Genomic DNA, 19,449 nt, shown 5'->3' with positions numbered 1-19,449 from the left:
TTTTCTTAGTTTATTTATGCTTATGCAGGAATTGCACCTACCGGAATTATACATGGAAAAAAACCTAACCCAAACATAGATTTTTTTTTTTGTTTCATTATACATTTTCGTAAACACACAACATTTTTAACCTGGGTACCTTTAAGAAGCAGATTTATTTGACATGTGTAATGTGTAATTCCACTGTGTAGGCGTTTAGCGATTAAGGGAGGTCTAATTTCTTCCAAGTTTAGTTTCGTTCAAGTGTAATTTTCCTCTGCATGTAATTCAGACAGAGTAATATTTGTACGTACTTGAAATTTTTGCCTTTGTAATTTCTACCTGATACCATTTTTGATACTTGGATGAAGTTGTAAAGATAGGAAGCTACCGCCATATCTGTCAATAATTCTCCGTGGGTTTTAATATCGATGCATTTCATCGTGATTCACTGGCACGAAATAATTGTTTATTCCGCATTTTCCCCAATCTTCGAATAACAAGAGTTGTGCCATAAATCATTAATTATCGAGTCTAACGAGGAGCTCGCATCATTAATTCTTTCCAATAAAAGTAAGAGATAAACTTTAGAAACGAGGGAAATATATTTGCTGGGAAAACCATTATTTGGGATGTATATTCAACCCCTTTGCAGCCGGCCTGGGCCCGGGTCCGAAGTATTTATTATGCCTTTTGCTGTATTGATTTCTACAACGTTTACCCTTAATACGATTACAATCACAGACAGATTTCTACAAATTGCATCCAGACATTTTAAATACAAAATATAAGGTTCCTTGCAATTTCCAAACAAGAAAACAAAACGAAACAAAGAAGTTAAAAACGCTGAATAAGAATTTTAAAATAAATTATTAACTACGTTTATATCACACATCTATTTTAATATTTTTTTGCTGGTAGTTTTAAAATGTTTTTTAAAACATAAAATGAGTTTGACACAGATTTGAACTTTTCTCCCAAATGATTTACTAAAATAAGTTACTAATCACCGCTAACACATAATCTAAATCCCAATTGGATAGAACCTAGTTTAATTTTGTTTATTCACTGCCAAAAATGTTCAATTATAATGTTGTCTTATTTGTGTATGTATGCGTGATTGCCACCAAATAATCGTCAACGAGTTTTAGATCGCTCGGCTGTCGGGAAGTGGGTTAATTTCCATTTCCGTGATTCCATTTCATTCATTTATTCATTTGTTAATTCAATCAAAAAATAAAATTGACATACAAATTATGCGTATTTAAAAGTCTTATATTTTGAATTACTTAGATAAATACAAAATACGTTTTACAGCATAAGTACCTTCAATCAAAACCTGATATTTTGAGTTACGAAGATAAATACCAAAAATGTTTGACAGCATAAGTACCTTCAAATTAAAAAATTGCTGTTTTGAGTTACGCAGGTAAGTAACAAATATGTTTGACAGTATAAGTACCTCCAAATTAAAAAAAAAAACTCTCAACTTCTAACTAAATTCTATGTTCACCACATTAAATAAAGTTATATAATTAATAACTAAATATTTTTGAGGTAAATTTTTCTTTCTTTCATTTCATTCTGATTTTCATTTGCACAGTTATTTAGAACTATAAACACTAGATAACAATTTAATTTTCAATTTGTTTTACGTTTATTTGCCTAAAACAAACATTTGTTTTCATTCCTCAGTCCAAAGGCTACATAAGCTCGGAAATAAATTTAGGTCCGTTGATATTTTCATTTATTCCAAACTAAAATTTTAATCAGATATTACTACATTGTTTCGCTTACATTATTATACTATGTAATCCGTAACTTTTTATGTAAATATCAATCATCTACATTTTTTTTATTTCAAAATTAATATTTTCGGCACTGGCCGGTATTAATATGGTTTATTAATTAAAATTAAAAATAATGATTATTCAAAATTTAATTTGTTTGAACTACTTGAATTGTGTTTATACAAATCCATATTTATGTATATTTAAAGGTTCACTATCCCATTTTGAAATATTTTGACTTACGACTTTATGTGTATGGATGATAGACATAACAATTAAGGCAAAGTTTAATGCTAAAACACTATTTTGATTAATCTTGATAACGAATCGGTGTACATTATGAATACCAAAAAATATTATTTAGATAAATTGAAAGTTTTACTATCGTTTCGCTTGAGTAGAATACAAATAAAAAATAGATTACTCAATAAAAAATATAAAAATAAACTAAAAAAAAAAATATTTTTTCATTAGAAATGAAGTAAAGTAAACAAAGTTTTAAAAATACAGTATTATAGCTCAGATTATCTATGACAGTTTCACTTGATTAAATTTTTTGCTCTCTTATAAAATTATTTGAAAAATAAATAAAAAACAGTTTTGTGCTTGAATCGAACGTTTCTGGACTCCGTTTGTCAAGTTATTTTAATGACTATTACCTGCAATATAAGGTATACCACGAATATACACATTTTTGGCTTGTAGCTTCCTCTTTATCATATTATTTTCATATATAGACCTCAATTCATCACCATTTGATCGAGTCAAACTAATAAAACAATTAAAACTTGTTTTACAGTCAAAAAGAAATCAGCGACGAAAGTCAGTCGGATCGACTTTATTGTAAAGTGACTTACCGTCGTGCGAGTCGTACATGTAGATGATTTTCTTCCATCCGTAATAACGCACAGTGTCTATAATCGCCTGGTGGTACTCTGGTCGCATGCTGATTGCGTAGTCCAGAAAACCCGACGAAGGAGCCAAGACCTGGAACAAGGAAAAGTCACAAATACATTTCAAATTACATTAATAAAAGTCCCTATTGCTACCAAGCGTCTAGAGCAAGTGAGACTATGGCATGAAAGCTGAAGCTAGAGGGAGGGAAAGAGATAGAGAAGAGGAAGACGGGAAATACTTGGCTATTCAGGTCACCAAAGACGGCCATAGCCATTTCAAGCAACGCTTCAATTCTGAATGCTATTCTTACACCAGGGCGATACTGAGAGTATCTTCCACTCTGGAACGTGCCGCAAATATACCATATATTATTTTTAATGAGCAATTTGTGATAAACACAAATTATTCAAATAAAGTAACTTGCGCAAGCCGGAATTTGAACCCGCGACCCCAAGCTTACTAGTCGAGAGCCTTACCCCTCAACCACGGAGGCCTTCAAAATTTGATTACAATGTATTGAACAATAATTTCAGTGGTGTTTCTCTGTGCCTATATGTAATGCGCAACTCTGAATAATTGATATGGATAATTTTAAACTACTTTATTAATGATCCGAAGTAATTAGTTCTTTTTATTAGAAGGAAAAAAAAATTTTAGTATCCATAAACCAACCCATTTGAAACAAGATTCTTACAAAAAGCATTGAAAATCTATACAGTATTAAAAATAATCACGCTAACTTAACAGACCAGCGTAAATTTGTTCTTTTGATTCTTGTTGTGAAATGAAACAGTATAATCACAGAGATGTTTAAATATACATTTTTTTATATATATTTTTTTTTTTACAAATTATAACATATTAAAGAATATTTTATACACTCTTTTACAAAAGCTGACGCTTGTGGTTAGGAGGGGAAAACTTATTAATAACTTAAAAAAACTTAAGAATTTAACATAATTAGAGATTTTGACATAATATTTTTTTAAGATAAAAGTTTTCGTAGATAAAGATACTCGTAATTACAATAAGAAATGCATATGGGATGTACGTAAAAAATTAAGAATAATAAAACAGTCAAGAATATATCTACGTATTAGAATTATAAAAGATACGTATTAACAATAGAAAACATAATAATCAATAAAGAATAATAAATATTCAATTCTGTTCCTCAAAGACTTTTCAAACAACCGAAAAATTTTAATTCTGAAGGATCGAGTTGGGAGTCACCAATACTTTCATTGAAATATATCTGCAAGAGACGAAATATTTTTTATTTATTTTTCAACTTCTTCACCCAAAAAAATACTTTTGCTGATTCAACAAAGCGAACTGAATCTGAAGGGCACTTTATCTGCCTTGTTGAATTCCCTCCATCAGGAGATAAGTCCGATTCACTTATTTTTAGCCATTAAAGAAGTCACTCAATTTCAGAGTAACTATAAATCTGTTAAATGACGGCCATCACGCACTGAGCGGAGGATAGCCCTTTTTCTGTAAAGTATGCCCGCTGAGGAGGGCGGCTCTTTGTGATGGTCCGATGGCCGCAGTCCCTTAAAGTGCACCGTCAACCCGTACCGGTTTGTCCTCGCAAAAAACTGCTAGCAAAACCACCTAAAAAACAAACACAAGCCCTACGTTGGTACGTCTACACACATACGTAATATACATTCATAGGTACATAGAATACGTGAATACATACACATCTATGTAAATTGATTTTCTGTTCAGCAACAAAAAGTTCATTTCAGTGGCGTGCATAGAGTTGTTAAAAATTTTAAAATATTTTTTTAAAAAACTCACGACCGATAATACCTTTTCTTCAAGTTATCGTTAATAATGGCTATGCTATTAGTTAAATATTCAAATGACTAAATCAAATACTCAATGAAATTTCCCAATGATATCTCGATTTAAACATACAAGTCAATTACTGGATATATAAAATTAATTTCAATATTTTTTCCTATAAATAAACATAATATAATGTGTGTGAATGAAAGCCAGTTTATTTGTACCCAAAGGCTTGTCCTTTTTTGGAACTAAAATAAACAAATCGTCCCTTGAATTTGCATTCACACACAAAATGTTTTTAAAAAGTACATTTTTGTGTAGAATACAGTCAGCAAAAGAATACAGTAATTTAAAGTATGTACTTCTTACGTATACGTCATTTTGAATACTTACTTTTTCTTTCTTTGACACCTTTTAGTACTGCGATCGGAACATTGCACAAGGCGCTGCCTTTAAGTACTGGTAGGTTTCTCATTATTTAAAGAGTGTAAATTAATTTGTAACGATCAAAAAATAAAATACTGTTCTTTTTGATGTGATTAAGGTAGGGTAAGCAGTTTTCATATGCCTATTTGGAATGCACGCCACTGGTTCATTACATAATAGCTGAATTTAATGCGAATAAACAATATAAGAGTTAAGTATTTTAATTTGAGTAATATAGGGAATGCAATGCCCATATGTCTATATGGAATGCACGCCTTTGATTCATTGCATCATAGCTGAACTTAATGCGAATAAGAAAAATAAGCGTTCAGTATTTTAATATGCCTTCAAAATCGAGGGATTTTTTTGTAATCTGGGAAGTGTTCATTTTTGTGTGCAATAGGTCACGTGGGCTATTTTTTATGAATCAGCTATTAATTATTAAATTACTCACCTAGATGAAATAAGTAAGATTTAAAAAAATGTGAAATAAATAAATGTGTCATGATCGAAGAAATAATGTAAAAATAGTATTATTTGGGTCATTTGTATAGCGCCGTTTTTGTAAAAAATCACATCAAGGGCGCTGTACAAATATCTATATATAATAAATTTAACATTAAATTACTAAATGTTACATTAAAACGTAATATCTCAAATCGTCAGCTTCAAAATATCAATCCTAAATTTCACAGAAAATATTCCATTTTATTTTATAAAATTCTCTTCCTGGCCATATTTGTTAAAATTGAAAAAAAAACAAGTAAATACTTGTTAAATGTAGGATTTAAAAACATATTTGTTTATTTTTATTAGTAATTCGTGGAACAATATACCAATGTAGTATAACTTGTGTAGAAACTTTATAACTTCGTGTGATTATTATTGCTAGCGCACAGAATATTCGATAAATCATAAATCGGTGCAAAAGCGTAAACTTCATCTAGTGAGGTGCCCTAATGACTATCATATTGTGTTTTTTTTCTCCAGAAATGCGGCCATTATTTATGTAGCCCGGGTCATGTTCTTTTTTTGATCGCCGGACTTTGACAAAGCGTTCTCCGGAAATGTGATACAGGGTGCTCCGAATTGACTATCACTTTTTAAAAATAATTCAAAGACTCCTTCAATAGAGGAGTATTGTTATTTGCAATAACATGTCAACAAATATTACTAAACAATTATTACTACCCGTCTTACAAGCAAAGGAAAACTTCAAAGAATGTACTAGAACGACAAATGTTTCCACTTAAATACATACTTACTCTTTAGACCAAATGTTGTCCTTTTTTATTGAGTTTCAATATGAGTTATTGAATGGAATATGGTTAGGCATAATTGTAAAGCAAAATCGTTTATGTAACCTTGGATACGGAGCTATATTTTTATTTGAAAGGTAGGCACCTACATATTTCCAAATTAGAATAGCAAAGAAACAAAAAAATAAAATAAGAAAACGATAAAGAACTTAAATATTTGCGCGTGGATATTTCGATGCAAAATAGCAATATAATTTGTGAAAGTTTTATATAATCAAGTACCATCTGCACTAGGTACGTAAAAAAATACTTAAATAACAATGTAGCTTTTCGCAGTAGAGCCCTTATTCTTTCTTAATTTGCGAGGTATTTATTAGACACTAAAAAGTACAGTTACAGAATAATGAAGCTTTGACCGTACAAACTGGAGAGTTTCCCGTTTCAGGACAGTTACATTGATAGGTTTAGTTTTTATTAAGTAAGTAATGTAACACAGATATAGTATTACAATTTATAAATGACCTCTTCCACAATTGAAGTATGTAGTTTTTATAAGTTAAAATTTTATATAGTTCACATGAGTGTGTAAATATGTTATAAGACAAATGCTTTTAAAATCATCCTGTCGAAGAGCACAAAAGCACGACACATAGGCTTAGTGGGATAGTGGCCGGTCAGAGACAAACTGGCTAATTGACGTAAACAATGATGGAAAGCTCTCACTACATCTGAATCAAATCCATCACTCGCAGGATCCGTCTTAGATCCATCTACTTTCCTCAGAACCTCAAGCAAGAAACCTTAATTTTTTGGCACGACCTTTACTCCGGCCGCTACTACTAACGTTGACTACCCGTATCATAAGGATTCTAGATATAACTCGGAAAATTTATATATGTAAAAAAAATCTATTAGGTGCAGATTGATATAAATATCTGGGCAGTCATTGCTGTAGATGTAAAGAAAACAGAAAATCTAAAGATTAAAAAAAAGTTCTTTACTTCAGCGACTGCATGGTTAACGTGTATTTTCAAGACCCAGGTTCACTTCTTCCTGTCCTCTAAAAGACTTTCTACAAAGAAATATCACGGCTTAGAACATTGTATGTATTTCCTAATTTTTTTAGTCATATTTTACTTTGAAATATGTTTAATTATATCTCATGCTCGTTACATTATACAAACTGACAATTCCATCACAAAAATCTATTACAACTACTTAACACTATTCAAAAATATTTCACTATTCAGATATTTGATAAATTGTAATAAGAAATGTAAAATATTGTACAAAAAAAAATAACACTTTATACTTAACCAGGTTCACTGTGAAATTGTCATTTGATTCAATGTCCAAAATAAAACTTAAGGTTTTTAAAGTATTTTTTTATTGACATAACTATGGAAAGAGAAAAATGATTGGCTATTAATTTTTCCTTATTCTTCCGCAAGAAAAAAGACATCAGGACCCTAAATTAAGCATTGACATGGAAGACAGATATTTTTCTCGAAACTGAATCTACGAAATATCCTGATATTATTGGTTGAATAAATAGAAATGCTGACATATTTCAAAAACTCACGATCAAAAAAGTATTACAACTTTACAATAATTAAACTTGAATATCTTGGAGGGACAACTTTATACAAAATGTAAACAGTGGTTTTATGAATTAGGGTGGCTCACGAGAATATAGGATGTTTTCTCTCAGTATAGTTCTGTGTAATTGTAATGTAATGAATAGTTCTAGTTATATAGTTTTGTTTTCAATGAAGACAAAAAAAATCATTATCTTTTTTTATATTTGTATCATCTTTTACCTCTGGATTGCCATTGAAATTTAAGGTAATAATGAAAAACCCACCCTTGTTAAATTTTAAAAAGGAATTTATAAGCAATTCAAAGTACACATATTTTTTAATAAAATCAGAACATGTAAATAAATTGATATAATAATAAATAAAATAAAATATTTGAATCAAAATTATCTAAAGTCGTTGCGTCGTATTCAAATAGCAGCAAAATTCTTCTTACTTTCAAATCTTTGCATTATTTTATGAGACTTTACCTTTGCCTTAATAGAACTTCTCTTTATAAAAACTACTTGATGCTTCAGTCAAAGTCTTCACAGATTTTTCAACTGCATGGGCATAACATTGCAGAAGTAGAAAATGCAACTTAATTTTGTTACAATAATAATGGAAGATATTCTATTTTTTTTTTCATTATTGAGGTTTTGGAGTGTCGAGAAATTATGTGTGAAAAGCTTGTTTTACTAGCTTTCTTACTGCGTGCTTTATGATATTCTAGTAATGTTCAGTTTTTTTAGCAAATTCTTTCTATGAAAGAATCAATTATTATCATTTTAAGTTCAGCTGACTAGTATCCAGCGCTATCTAGACAGAGATTAACTGTCACAGCCAGTGGAGCGTAAACTAAATAATAAGATTTTCCGAAGGAGTTTCCGTTAAAACGTAAATAATTCGGTTACCACACGTAGATGAAATATTATTCATAGAGATTTGTTGCCAAAATCTTCAAGAAATTTCCCCATTGTAATTGCTTATAATATTTTACACAAATATAACTGATCTGTACTCACGTCTTGAATTAATAATTCAGATAAATCTCCGACGATTTTCTGAAAATGAACAACTGCTTTTTCTACAGTTTTTCATATTATCTATAAATATGTCTTAGGCCCGGCGTTGTATCCTTCAGATGTGCGAACAAATGCCGAAATCGTAACTCGTTCATGTGAAGCAAGCAAATTTTCCATCGTACTGGTTTAACCAAACATTTTTCAAGCAAACAAATACTTTTGTACACACTAAAAATAACCTCTAAAAATGAACATTCTGAAGATTGAAGACAATCCGGAGGTAAATGTTACCCTTAATATGGATATACTTGTTATGCTCTCCCATGTGCGGTCTTCAGGTTGAATATTGCATTTATAGAATAAAGAACACAGGAAATGCGATGTTAGCGTGTTTGTGATTTTAATAATATATGACCGGTCAGTTGGCATCGCCTTCGGGTCCCACCAAGGATAAGTCCTTCAATTCCTTCATCACAACACAAACAATATTTTCCTCTTACTGTGGTAGTAGGAGAAGAATTTCAAATATTGACAGGTTTTCCGTAACCCGAAAATGGTTGTTTTTCTTTTTTAATTTAAAAGAAAATATCTTTCTTTTACTATACCATTTTTGCTTTGCAACGATGTAAGGCAGCGTAAAAGAGGTAATGATGGTAATTTCGTTAGTCTTATAATTTTTAAGTTCTGATCCAATTTTAGGTTCTTATTCCCATATTTTTGTTGCTCAGGTCACCAACGTGAGGATAAGTCCCCTCTTCTCTGTTGGGTGGTGATGCAATTCTGCGTGTAGATACCGGTTTGTATGAGTTAGATTTCTATACACGGTTTGCCCTAGGCTACCATCTCCTTTTTGCATCACCCCCACATCTAGAAAAATAAGTATTTTATCTTGGTTTTCTAGCTCCATTGTGAATTTAATTTTGCTGTGGAGTGAATTAAGATGGTCCAGGAATTTTTTCAGTTTCTACGTTACATGAGGCCAAATAGCGAAGACATCATCGACGTTGCGCCACCATACTTTAGGAATAGCCGAAGCTGTGTCGATTGCCACATCTTTAAACTTCTCCATAAAAAAAGTTGGCAAGTACTGGCGATAACGGACTTTCCATCGCAACTCCCTTTACTTGTTCAAAGAGTTCACCCTGGAATGCAAAGTATCCCGTTTTGAGGCAATGTTCAAAAAGCTTACAGATGTCTTCTTCATATATCTCACTGAGCATTGTCATGGAGTCTTCTAGTCACACATTAGTAAATAGAGATACTACGTCAAAACTGACAAGAAAATCTCCTTCCTCAGTCTTAACCTTCTTAAGTTTACTGATTAGATCTATGGAATCCTTAATCCATGATTCAGTTTTTTATATTTGCATCTGTAGTAATCTTGAGAGGTATTGTGACAGTTTGTACGTCGGTGCACCGTTGGAAATGCAGACCAATAACGAAAGACTTGAAAGATTCCTAACAAACTATTCGTCAAAAGCGAATGTTTTATGAGAACGGCCGAACACGTGTTCATACAAATACTGAAATTGATATAGTGGTGTTGTCGCATTTTGTCATCATATCTATAAGGAAAAGTAAACGTGTTCTCGATATATTCTGAATGACTAATATTTTGTGAGGAAGTTGACATGCTGTCACTTTTATAACGAAATAATTTTTCTCCGTATAGGCTCTATTATTATTCAGCCTCATCGACCTATTGAATTTTTAAAACTAATTTCGGTGGGTATCAATTTTCATTTTAGGTAAAATGTTCATATAATTAATGACAGCATTGTTAACGGTATAAATGAGGCACCGAGGAAAAAATTCTTTGAAATATAAATTGAAAGGAGGCTTGCTTACCAAGAAGAAAAATATATCCGCTTCGCTTTACAGAGCTTCATTTATTCACTGACTAATTCTATTCACACGGCACTGTCTGAAAAGATCATCTCATCATTATAATATTTCGCAACAACTTAAACAACAACCAAAAAATTAACGGCCAGTTGTTTCAAAGAATTTGCTCAATTTATCAAATTTAGAGTTCAGTGAAAGTTTTATTCAAGTTCTGTTATGATTTTATTATGAGTCAGTTACTTTACAAAACTGAAACAATAACAGAACTTGAGTAAAACTTTCGTAGAATTTGAAAATAAACTTCAAAATTTAATGAATTGTTCAGATTCTGTGATAAAACCCATCTCAATAGTGTGTTGCTTCAGTTGATGATTATATTTCATGACTAACGTAAAAAAATAAGATAAGTAATTTAAAAGGTAAAAATGCGACTGTGAAAAATTATTAAATTAAAAAAATTATCTATGTCAATTTGAAAGAAAACAAATTTCGCAAAATATTTGACTAAGCATGGCGAAGTACCATTTTAACTCGACCGTTTTGCATTTCTTCTATCTGTTAATTTGTGCTTAGGTACCGTATTCTTATAAAGATGGTGGCCGTTTTAATAGTTCAGTAATGATTATTTTTTAAATGTGAAAAATAATTTTATTTGAACTTTTAAATTCACTTATTTGTATTACCTACCTGCCTAAAGAAAGTTTGTAAAAATAAAAAATAAAATCATTGAGACAGAGACTAGCAAGTCGGAGATTGCGGGTTCAAAGCCGGATTGCGCTAGTAAATATTTGATTGATTTGTGTTATTTCACAAATTATACATTTAAAATAATATAAGTTATTTAATTGTGGTAGATACCTTCATAATGTGTAGGTATAAGACCACCATTCAGCATTTAAACGTTGCTTGTAATGGCTTTGGTCATGTGTGATGACCAGATCTGAATAATCAGATACTTCCCCACCTTCCTTTTCCCTATCTCCTTCCACTTCCTACTACCTTCGGCCTCACAACATACCCCAACTGGTTATGCCATATTCCCACAGTCTTCAGACGGTTGGGAGAACTAAATACTCTTGTGCTGCTTCACATAAAAAGAGACGTTTCTTTGGACAAGCTGTAAAATTCCTTATAAGAAATTAAAAATATATATATTATGTATGATTAAGTAAGCAAGTATTTAAGTACCTCCTTTAAAATTATATTAATTATTAAATTGGAGAAAATTAGAAACATCTCATTTTGACGCGAAGTATACTGTTCACATAACTACTAGTGCAACTAACTTTCTTCTCATAGGAACCAGACATGCAAACAAAATGTATCATTATGGTGATTTATTTTTAGGGTAGCGTGTTGGGCTTCCTCCTTCTTTAGCCAACGTTTCGGACAGCTTTATAGTGTCGATCATTAGCGCAGATGTGTGATGGACACTGTAATGATGTCGGAAACATTGGCTAAAGGAGAAAGTCCAACACGGCGTAATATCCGAAAATAAATCATTCTTATACCTTTGGCAGGGAAAATCTCAAATCATATCCTAAGTCGATCATCTTTTTAGGAAAGAATTCCGAAATTTAAAAATCTTTGATCGATCTCACCAAAAGTATAGACAATTCAAGATTCAAAACGCAGTAAGTTAATATTTCTAGTTTTTTTAATGTTGAAAATAGTCTAGGTCTATATATATTCAACGATTCACTAAAAGGTCGAAATTCGCGAGTCTTATTTTTAGTGTGTAAATACGCTTATCGGCTAGATGCGAGCACCACTTATTAGGAGAGTCCACTGAGATACACAGGGTGTTATGGAACGTCCTTGATTTACTTTAATCAGCAATTCCTAACATTATTTTTAGTAAAAAGTGTAAATAATAATACTCATAATTAGATTAGACTAATAATAATTCATTCCATTCATGAAATGTGTGCAGAGGTTGTGCAATGCCATACATTCCATATTTTAAAATAACAGATGAATCTTAAGAAAACACAGATAGGCAATGCGGAATATAAGTGAAAATGTGTGCAAGCAGCCGGTTGTGGAGGATATTTGTACATCTCCCGTCTCCATGGGGACATCGGTGGGGCGACTCCATCCAGGCAACAATGGCAGTGATGACAGCGTTATTTGATTGGCGTAGTCTGCGCTATAAGATTCCCATGCGGTGGCGAAGATGCGCTTTTAATAATAATAATAATAATAATAAATTCTTTATTCCAGGATGTGGGGAGGTTAAAAGAGTTATTTAAAGAGTGCACTTGTCCCTCCAGGAACATTTCCGTAACACTGCAGTATCTCGGTAGGCGGAATAGTTGGTAACAGTTAATAAATGAAATTAAAATTTAAAAATAATAGAAATACAAACTGCTGTGCTACCGTTTAAGCTCACCGTTTGAGAGATTTTTGGTGCTTCAACCATCAGATATTAGCTTTATGCTTTATGTTATAAGGTTCTGAGGTCTAGAAAAAAAGTAATTATTTGTGTAAAATTATAATTACAACTCAGAAGAAAAACTCTTTTATGTTCATTTTGTAAGGATGCCTTAACAAAGTAATTAATTCATTTGATTAACAATAACTCAGTTACTTAATGTAAGCTTAAACGTAAAAGTTATCTTAATTAATAATTCAAAGATTTTATTATTAATTAGAAGTGAAATTCATGTTTAGACGACACAAGACTCTAATAATGTGGGCATGCTCGAGGCTCACATTTTAATTAATTCCGAAAAATTCGTAATGATAATACATTTTTAGCGCGATCCTTAAGGACGGAACTTATTTACATTTAGGATTGATAACATCAGTATTCAAAAATTTTTTTGTAAAATGGTTTGAAAAATTTCTAAAACGAAGTCAAAACATTTCTTAAATAATGTATGTAAATGTATAATCTAAATAAAAAAAAATAGAAATTAATTTATAAAAAACATAGAAAAATCAATTTTCTAAGCCTGCTAAGGCAAATTCAATCGTAGGTCCGTCCATTACGTAAGACCGCGCGCCGAATATTGTTTTTACATGATTTCATCACTTATGTCGTTAAGATTCCCACTTTATTTTAGATATTTAATAGGGCAAATTCAACCACAAGTCTGTCCAATACACCAGGGCCGCGCGTCGCCTTATTTTGTACATGGCTTCTTCACTTACGTCGTTAAGATTCCAACTTTATAAAAGGGTTTTGTCTCTTCATAACATTTTTGTAAGCGAGGTAGAGAGATGCGTCCAGGTTTTAATTAACTCGGTTATATTTAGACCATTATTTATTAATGAATAGAGAACCGGTCTTCTTAATGCTAATCCCATGAATTGTCAAATAAACATTAGGGCAAAATACGCCGAGAGTTCGCGACCTCGATTATATTATTTGAATATTCATGTTGTGTTTGTCGTTTGAAGAAAATGAAAATCATTTCATAATATTGTTAATAAGAATTTTCGAACCGCTCACCGAGAAAATGGTATGCAGAGGAATAAATAAGAAATGTTGTTACTACCCGGGAATATCATTACAAGAGACCAAAAAATACACTGTTTTGTAATTTTTAATATGTGTTTATCTAGTTTTACAAGATTTAACATTGCATATTATTTTGTGAACCTTAATATAAGTAGGTACACTTACCTACAGGTAGAATAGGGTTTTAAAAATGATAAAATTGGTGTATTCATTAAACTTTGGTTATACATTCATCTTGGCAGTATGAACGAAAATCTGAAGAGCGTGCACAAAAAATACGTAAAACACCACACTGGGGAAGGGGGAATTAAATAATACTTGTTTACAAACTAGATCAAGTGAGGTATCGTTTATTGTGTTTTCATTTGTGCTGAATCAAATGTGAACACTTCCAAGTCAATAGTGAATGAATATTTGGCGAGATAAGTCAGGCTAAAAAAAATCGATCACCCGCCCGTCGTCCCTCCCTTACCCCGCAAATACCCAAAGACACTGGGTGAGTAGCTTTGTTCATGATTTGTTCAATTTAGACTAACTATTCAATTCTTTAATGTTCTTTGCAGTTTTTGCTTCATCTTCCTGACAAAAATATGATTATAATTAATTTTATTTTCATCCATCACACCATTGCAAAGCATGGGTCTCTTTGTCATAAATATATGGATGGTTTGAAAACTCGGACATCGTGGAGAGCATTCATTTCTATGTTCCCGATGATTATATACGTCAACGACAACATAGACTATTCTATCTCCCGGCCTGCAGGACTAACTTGCAATGGTCATGCCTGTGGGGAGACTAATCTTGCTGTTCAATTGAATCAATTCCGATATTGATATTTTTATTTTATTTATTGTTTTTATTTTAGTAATTTGTACATTTAAGTTTACAAATGACTAATTAATTATTACATACAAATATACTATGTTTTTTTTCTTGCTTGATGTGGCTCCTACACAACATCTTGAACTTTTCAATTGGGGCAGACTTAAGGTTTTCCGGCAGCGCGTTATAGTATTTCATCCCTTTATATAATATACTATTCTGGGTATTCGCTTTGTCCTTCTTTGGTAGCCTAATTTGATTGTACGTCCTAGTTTTATGTTTGTGTATGTCCTTGTTGTATACAATTTTATTTGAAAAATATTTGGGTAGCAAGTTGTTTACAATTTTGTGTAAAAATATTATCGTGTTCAAAGTCAACATCTGTTTCACCGTTAGCCAATTTAGTTCGTTTAACATTTTATTTACTTTTGAATACCTATTTCGTCTGAGTATTGTTCTCATTGCCCTATTTTGGAGAATTTGAAATTTATTTTGCTCTCGGTCGTTACACAGGAAAAGGATAGTTGAGCAGTAATTAAAATGTGGAGCAATAATGGAGTTATAAATGGTGATTGCAGTTTTTTCGGACAGTTTTTGGCGAATTCTTCCCAAAAAAGATATTTTTTTACCAATTTTCTTTTGGGTATATTCCGCATGTTTGTTAAAGTTCAGTTTGGAATCTATTATAACTCCCAAGTATTTTATATTGGTAACATTTTCAATAATTTCACCATCAATTTTGATTTTGCGTTCACTGGATGTCTTCTTATAACCAATTACCATACATTTTGTTTTTTTTTGTATTTAATCTAAGCTTATTTATTTTTAGCCATCTTGATACATTATCTAGTTCATTATTTAAAATATGTATTAGTTCTTCATAGTTTTCTCCAATTATATATATAAGTGAATCATCGGCAAATAGTCGTACTTTGCATTTTGAAAATATTTTCACCATGTCATTAATATAGAGTATGAACAATAGAGGTCCAAGGACTGATCCCTGTGGTACTCCTAATTTATTTTCCATTGGTTTTGAAAATTGATTATTAATTTTTGTTACCTGTATTCAGTCTTTCAAATAATCTTTTATTAATTTAATGGCTAGAGTTGAGAAACCAATTTCTTTAAGCTTTCTTATCAATATTTCTCGATCTATGGTTTCGAATGCCCTTTGAAAATCCAAGAATATTGCTAAGATAAATTTATTACTATTCATTCCTTCTTTCCATTCTTCAACGATTACATTTAACGCTGTTTCACAAGAATTATTACATCTGAATCCCGATTGTTCTTGGTATAAAATATTGTGTTGATCTAAGTATTGCAATATTTGTTCTTTTATTATCACTTCAAGTATCTGTTCATATTTCGGTAAGGTGTTTATTGGTCGAAATTCTTCACATTTTCTGGTATTTTTAACCTTTGGGACCGGTATAATGGTAGACAGTTTCCATGACTGTGGAAATTTTCCCTCTTCAATTGTCTGATTAATAATATTTAATAGAGTAGATCCAATTACTGGAAAAGCATCTTTTATCAGACTAATAGTTAATCCATCTGAACTATTTTTTGATTTAATTTTGTTTAAAATGTTAAATAAATATTCTGCAGTTATTTTTCTGAAGACCAATAATTCTTTGTTTGAGTTGTTATTATCATTTGTGGGGTTGAAAACAATGTTGGGTATTGATTTGTTAATTTGAGTGATGCTTTCTATAAAATATTTATTAAAGCTATTAGCCATGTTTTCTTCGTTTATATCTTTTGGGAAGTTTACTATTTTTATGTCGTTTTTGTTATCGCCATGTACTAATTCTTTAATGCTTTTCCAATTTTTTTTGGGATCCCCTTCTTCCGAGTTTATTTTATTTTTTATGTACTCATTATGCGTTCTTTTTATGTCTTTAGAGTATTTATTTCTCATTTTTTTGTAGTTATTCCAATCCATAGTACTATTAGTAAGGAGTGCTCTCTTGTAAAATGTATCTCTATCGTGCTGCATTGTGCGTAGTTCTTTTGTGAACCATTTATTATTGTTTCCTTTACGTATCTTCTGTTCTGGAACTACTTCATCAATGGATTTTTTAATGTTTAATATCATCTGGTCAGCTTTTTTGTTATATTCCATTTGATTTATTTCATTCCAATCAATAGTCTCTAAGGTCTGAATGAAGAGTTCTTTATTGTATCTTTTGTAATTTTTAAATGTTATTACTTGTGTTTCTTTAATGGAGTTGTAGTTTACTCTGTCATTTAATAGAATTTGAATCATATTATGGTCGGTAATTTTAGGTTTATCTAACACATTAACACATAGGTTAAATTTATTTGAGATAACCAGATCTATCAATGTTTTAGAGGTATTAGTAATTCGTGTGAAATCATTTTTAGCATCAATGAAGCTGTCTTTAAAAGGCAAGCTCTATTATTACTAGTATAATAGAGTATGCTCTTTAAAGGCAGCTTCATTGACTAGTATAGTTGATATACCGAATGTTCATATTCTTTGAACACTTTTGTAATGTTTTTAAAATAAATAAAGTGAAGTGAATTGAATTGAATTGAATAAAATGGGTTATGTACCAGGGTTGTTAAATAGAATATTTTTTTAGTTGTTTTAGAATAGATGTACACTATTTTTGTTATCTGTTTTTGGGTTGTTATGCCGTGTTGCGCTAACTCCTTCTTTAGCCAACGTTTCAAACAACGTTACAGTGTCCATTATCAGGGCAGATGTGTGATGATGGACACTGTAACGTTGTCCGAAACGTTGGCTAAAGAAGGAGTTAGCGCAACACGACATTACACCCCAAAAACAAATTTTTAACAAATACTTTTGGCCGTGAAAATCTTAAATCATATTAGATGTACACTAGGTAAATATAAAATGTTAAAATTTTATAGATATATAAAATAGACTTAATTTTTTTAATCTGATTACATATTACTATTTTTTCAAAATTTTCATCGTACGAATTAAAACATTACTGACGTAACGTGTAGGTAATCCTTCGATGAAATCTCGTAATATTTGGTATCCTTACCGGAGGGCTTATTTCATGAGTTGGCAATAATTTGACATGGGCTCATTTCAAAGTCTTGCGGAATGCTTTATACTCAGAGATGTCTGATGTCTAAAGATACCTGTCTGCGCCTTGTATTTCTCTACTCTGGGGAAACTCTGTAGTTTGTAGGTCGGGACAGTCGGTGTTGGGAGGTACCTACCTACTCACATCTGGATGCCTACCTGCTAAAATGATGAATGTTTAACAAATATTGTACCAGACAGTAAGTAGATATTCAACGGAAGAAGGCTGACGCTGTAATTAATCGTGGTATTATTATATGAAGTATCGAATGGAGAAATAAGTGTTGGGGTAAATAATTCGACGGTCCCTAACTGTAGGTAATCTATCATCTACCAAAACGCAGTACTAATTTTTCAACCTTGTTTTCATTGACGATTTGATGAATTACCTATCCTGCTATATTATATACGAAAATGCCAACCAAAATTGCTTTGTTTTCTTTTTTACGCACATATATACGTAAACCTACTCTGCCCTCTGACGCAAAATTAAAAATACAATTTTTTTTATAATATAGGTACCTAGAGAGCGATATAAATAAATTTATCACTGGCGGATATGATAAAATTTCCGCTTTTATATTGGATGCTATTCAACCTTTTACAGTTGCATTATTTGACATGTGATGCTTGTTTATATCTTCTTAGTGCGGGCTATCATTGTAAAACGTAAGTGCAAAGGGAAATGATTGATAATGCATCTTTTCCGAGTAAAGTACGTTATGTGGTAGCAGTTAAGAAAGTACATGTTAGAATCCACCTAAAGTGGGCTTACTTCAATTTTGCATATATGTAGTTCTTTACTGAGTTTAAGGTAGTTTGTAGTAACTAACTAACATCTCTTCAGAACAATAACGATTTTACACATATCATAATAATACACTGGAACCGTTGATATTACTGAATAAGAAGGCTCTTACAACAGTGGATAAAGATTGTGTTTAGGTCACATGGTATGATGACAATTTTTACCTTTTCAGGGAACCAAGGCGTGACGAAGGGCATCTGGAAAGTGTTGCTGTAAGAGTGCAGCGTGTCGAAGGAGTCCGGCGATACGGCCCCCAACATCGCGAACACCCCTCTCGCGAACTGATTGCAAACTGGAATGAAAAATTTGTAGCATATTAGTATTTAACAATATCCAAACAGGCATTGAATAGGAGAGTTAATGAACAAGCAAACAAATCTTCCAGGGATGGTGAAAAGAGTCTCAAGAAGATGTAGCACGACCAGATGAATCATATTCTTTAGTCGGGTTATATGTCGATATAATGAACATGTACGAAACAACGTATTTATATCAACGAAGCAACCAGTATAGGCCATGACATGTATTGCGTGGCACTACAGCTCTTCATTCATTCATCTTTTTACCATTACGTTGCAATATTTGTCGCAATAACTTGCGGAAAATGGCCTAAGTTATTTTTTTATTAACGAGAAGGAGCCCAGTTTACATCGAAACTCGCAGC

At 31.6% G+C, this 19,449-nt stretch overlaps 1 protein-coding gene across 1 annotated transcript in view; it reads right to left on the bottom strand.

Moving 5' to 3' along the window:
* The window catches only part of LOC149412410 (glutamate receptor 1-like), a 342,856-nt gene extending 323,859 nt beyond the window's left edge, over positions 1-18,997 (bottom strand). The window contains exons 1-2 of the mRNA XM_089645875.1: positions 18,950-18,997; positions 2,627-2,756 (exon numbers count right to left, since the gene is read on the bottom strand). Coding sequence (XP_089502001.1) covers positions 2,627-2,756; positions 18,950-18,982 — 163 coding nt within the window. The 5' untranslated portion in view covers positions 18,983-18,997. The remainder of the gene's footprint in view (positions 1-2,626; positions 2,757-18,949) is intronic.
* Positions 18,998-19,449: the final 452 nt, after the last annotated feature.

Source organism: Hesperophylax consimilis, chromosome 23 (assembly GCF_061612785.1).
Source record: "Hesperophylax consimilis isolate HC1 chromosome 23, BYU_Hcon_1.0, whole genome shotgun sequence".
Lineage (NCBI taxonomy): Eukaryota > Metazoa > Arthropoda > Insecta > Trichoptera > Limnephilidae > Hesperophylax > Hesperophylax consimilis.
This window is presented reverse-complemented; position numbering and strand designations above follow the sequence as displayed.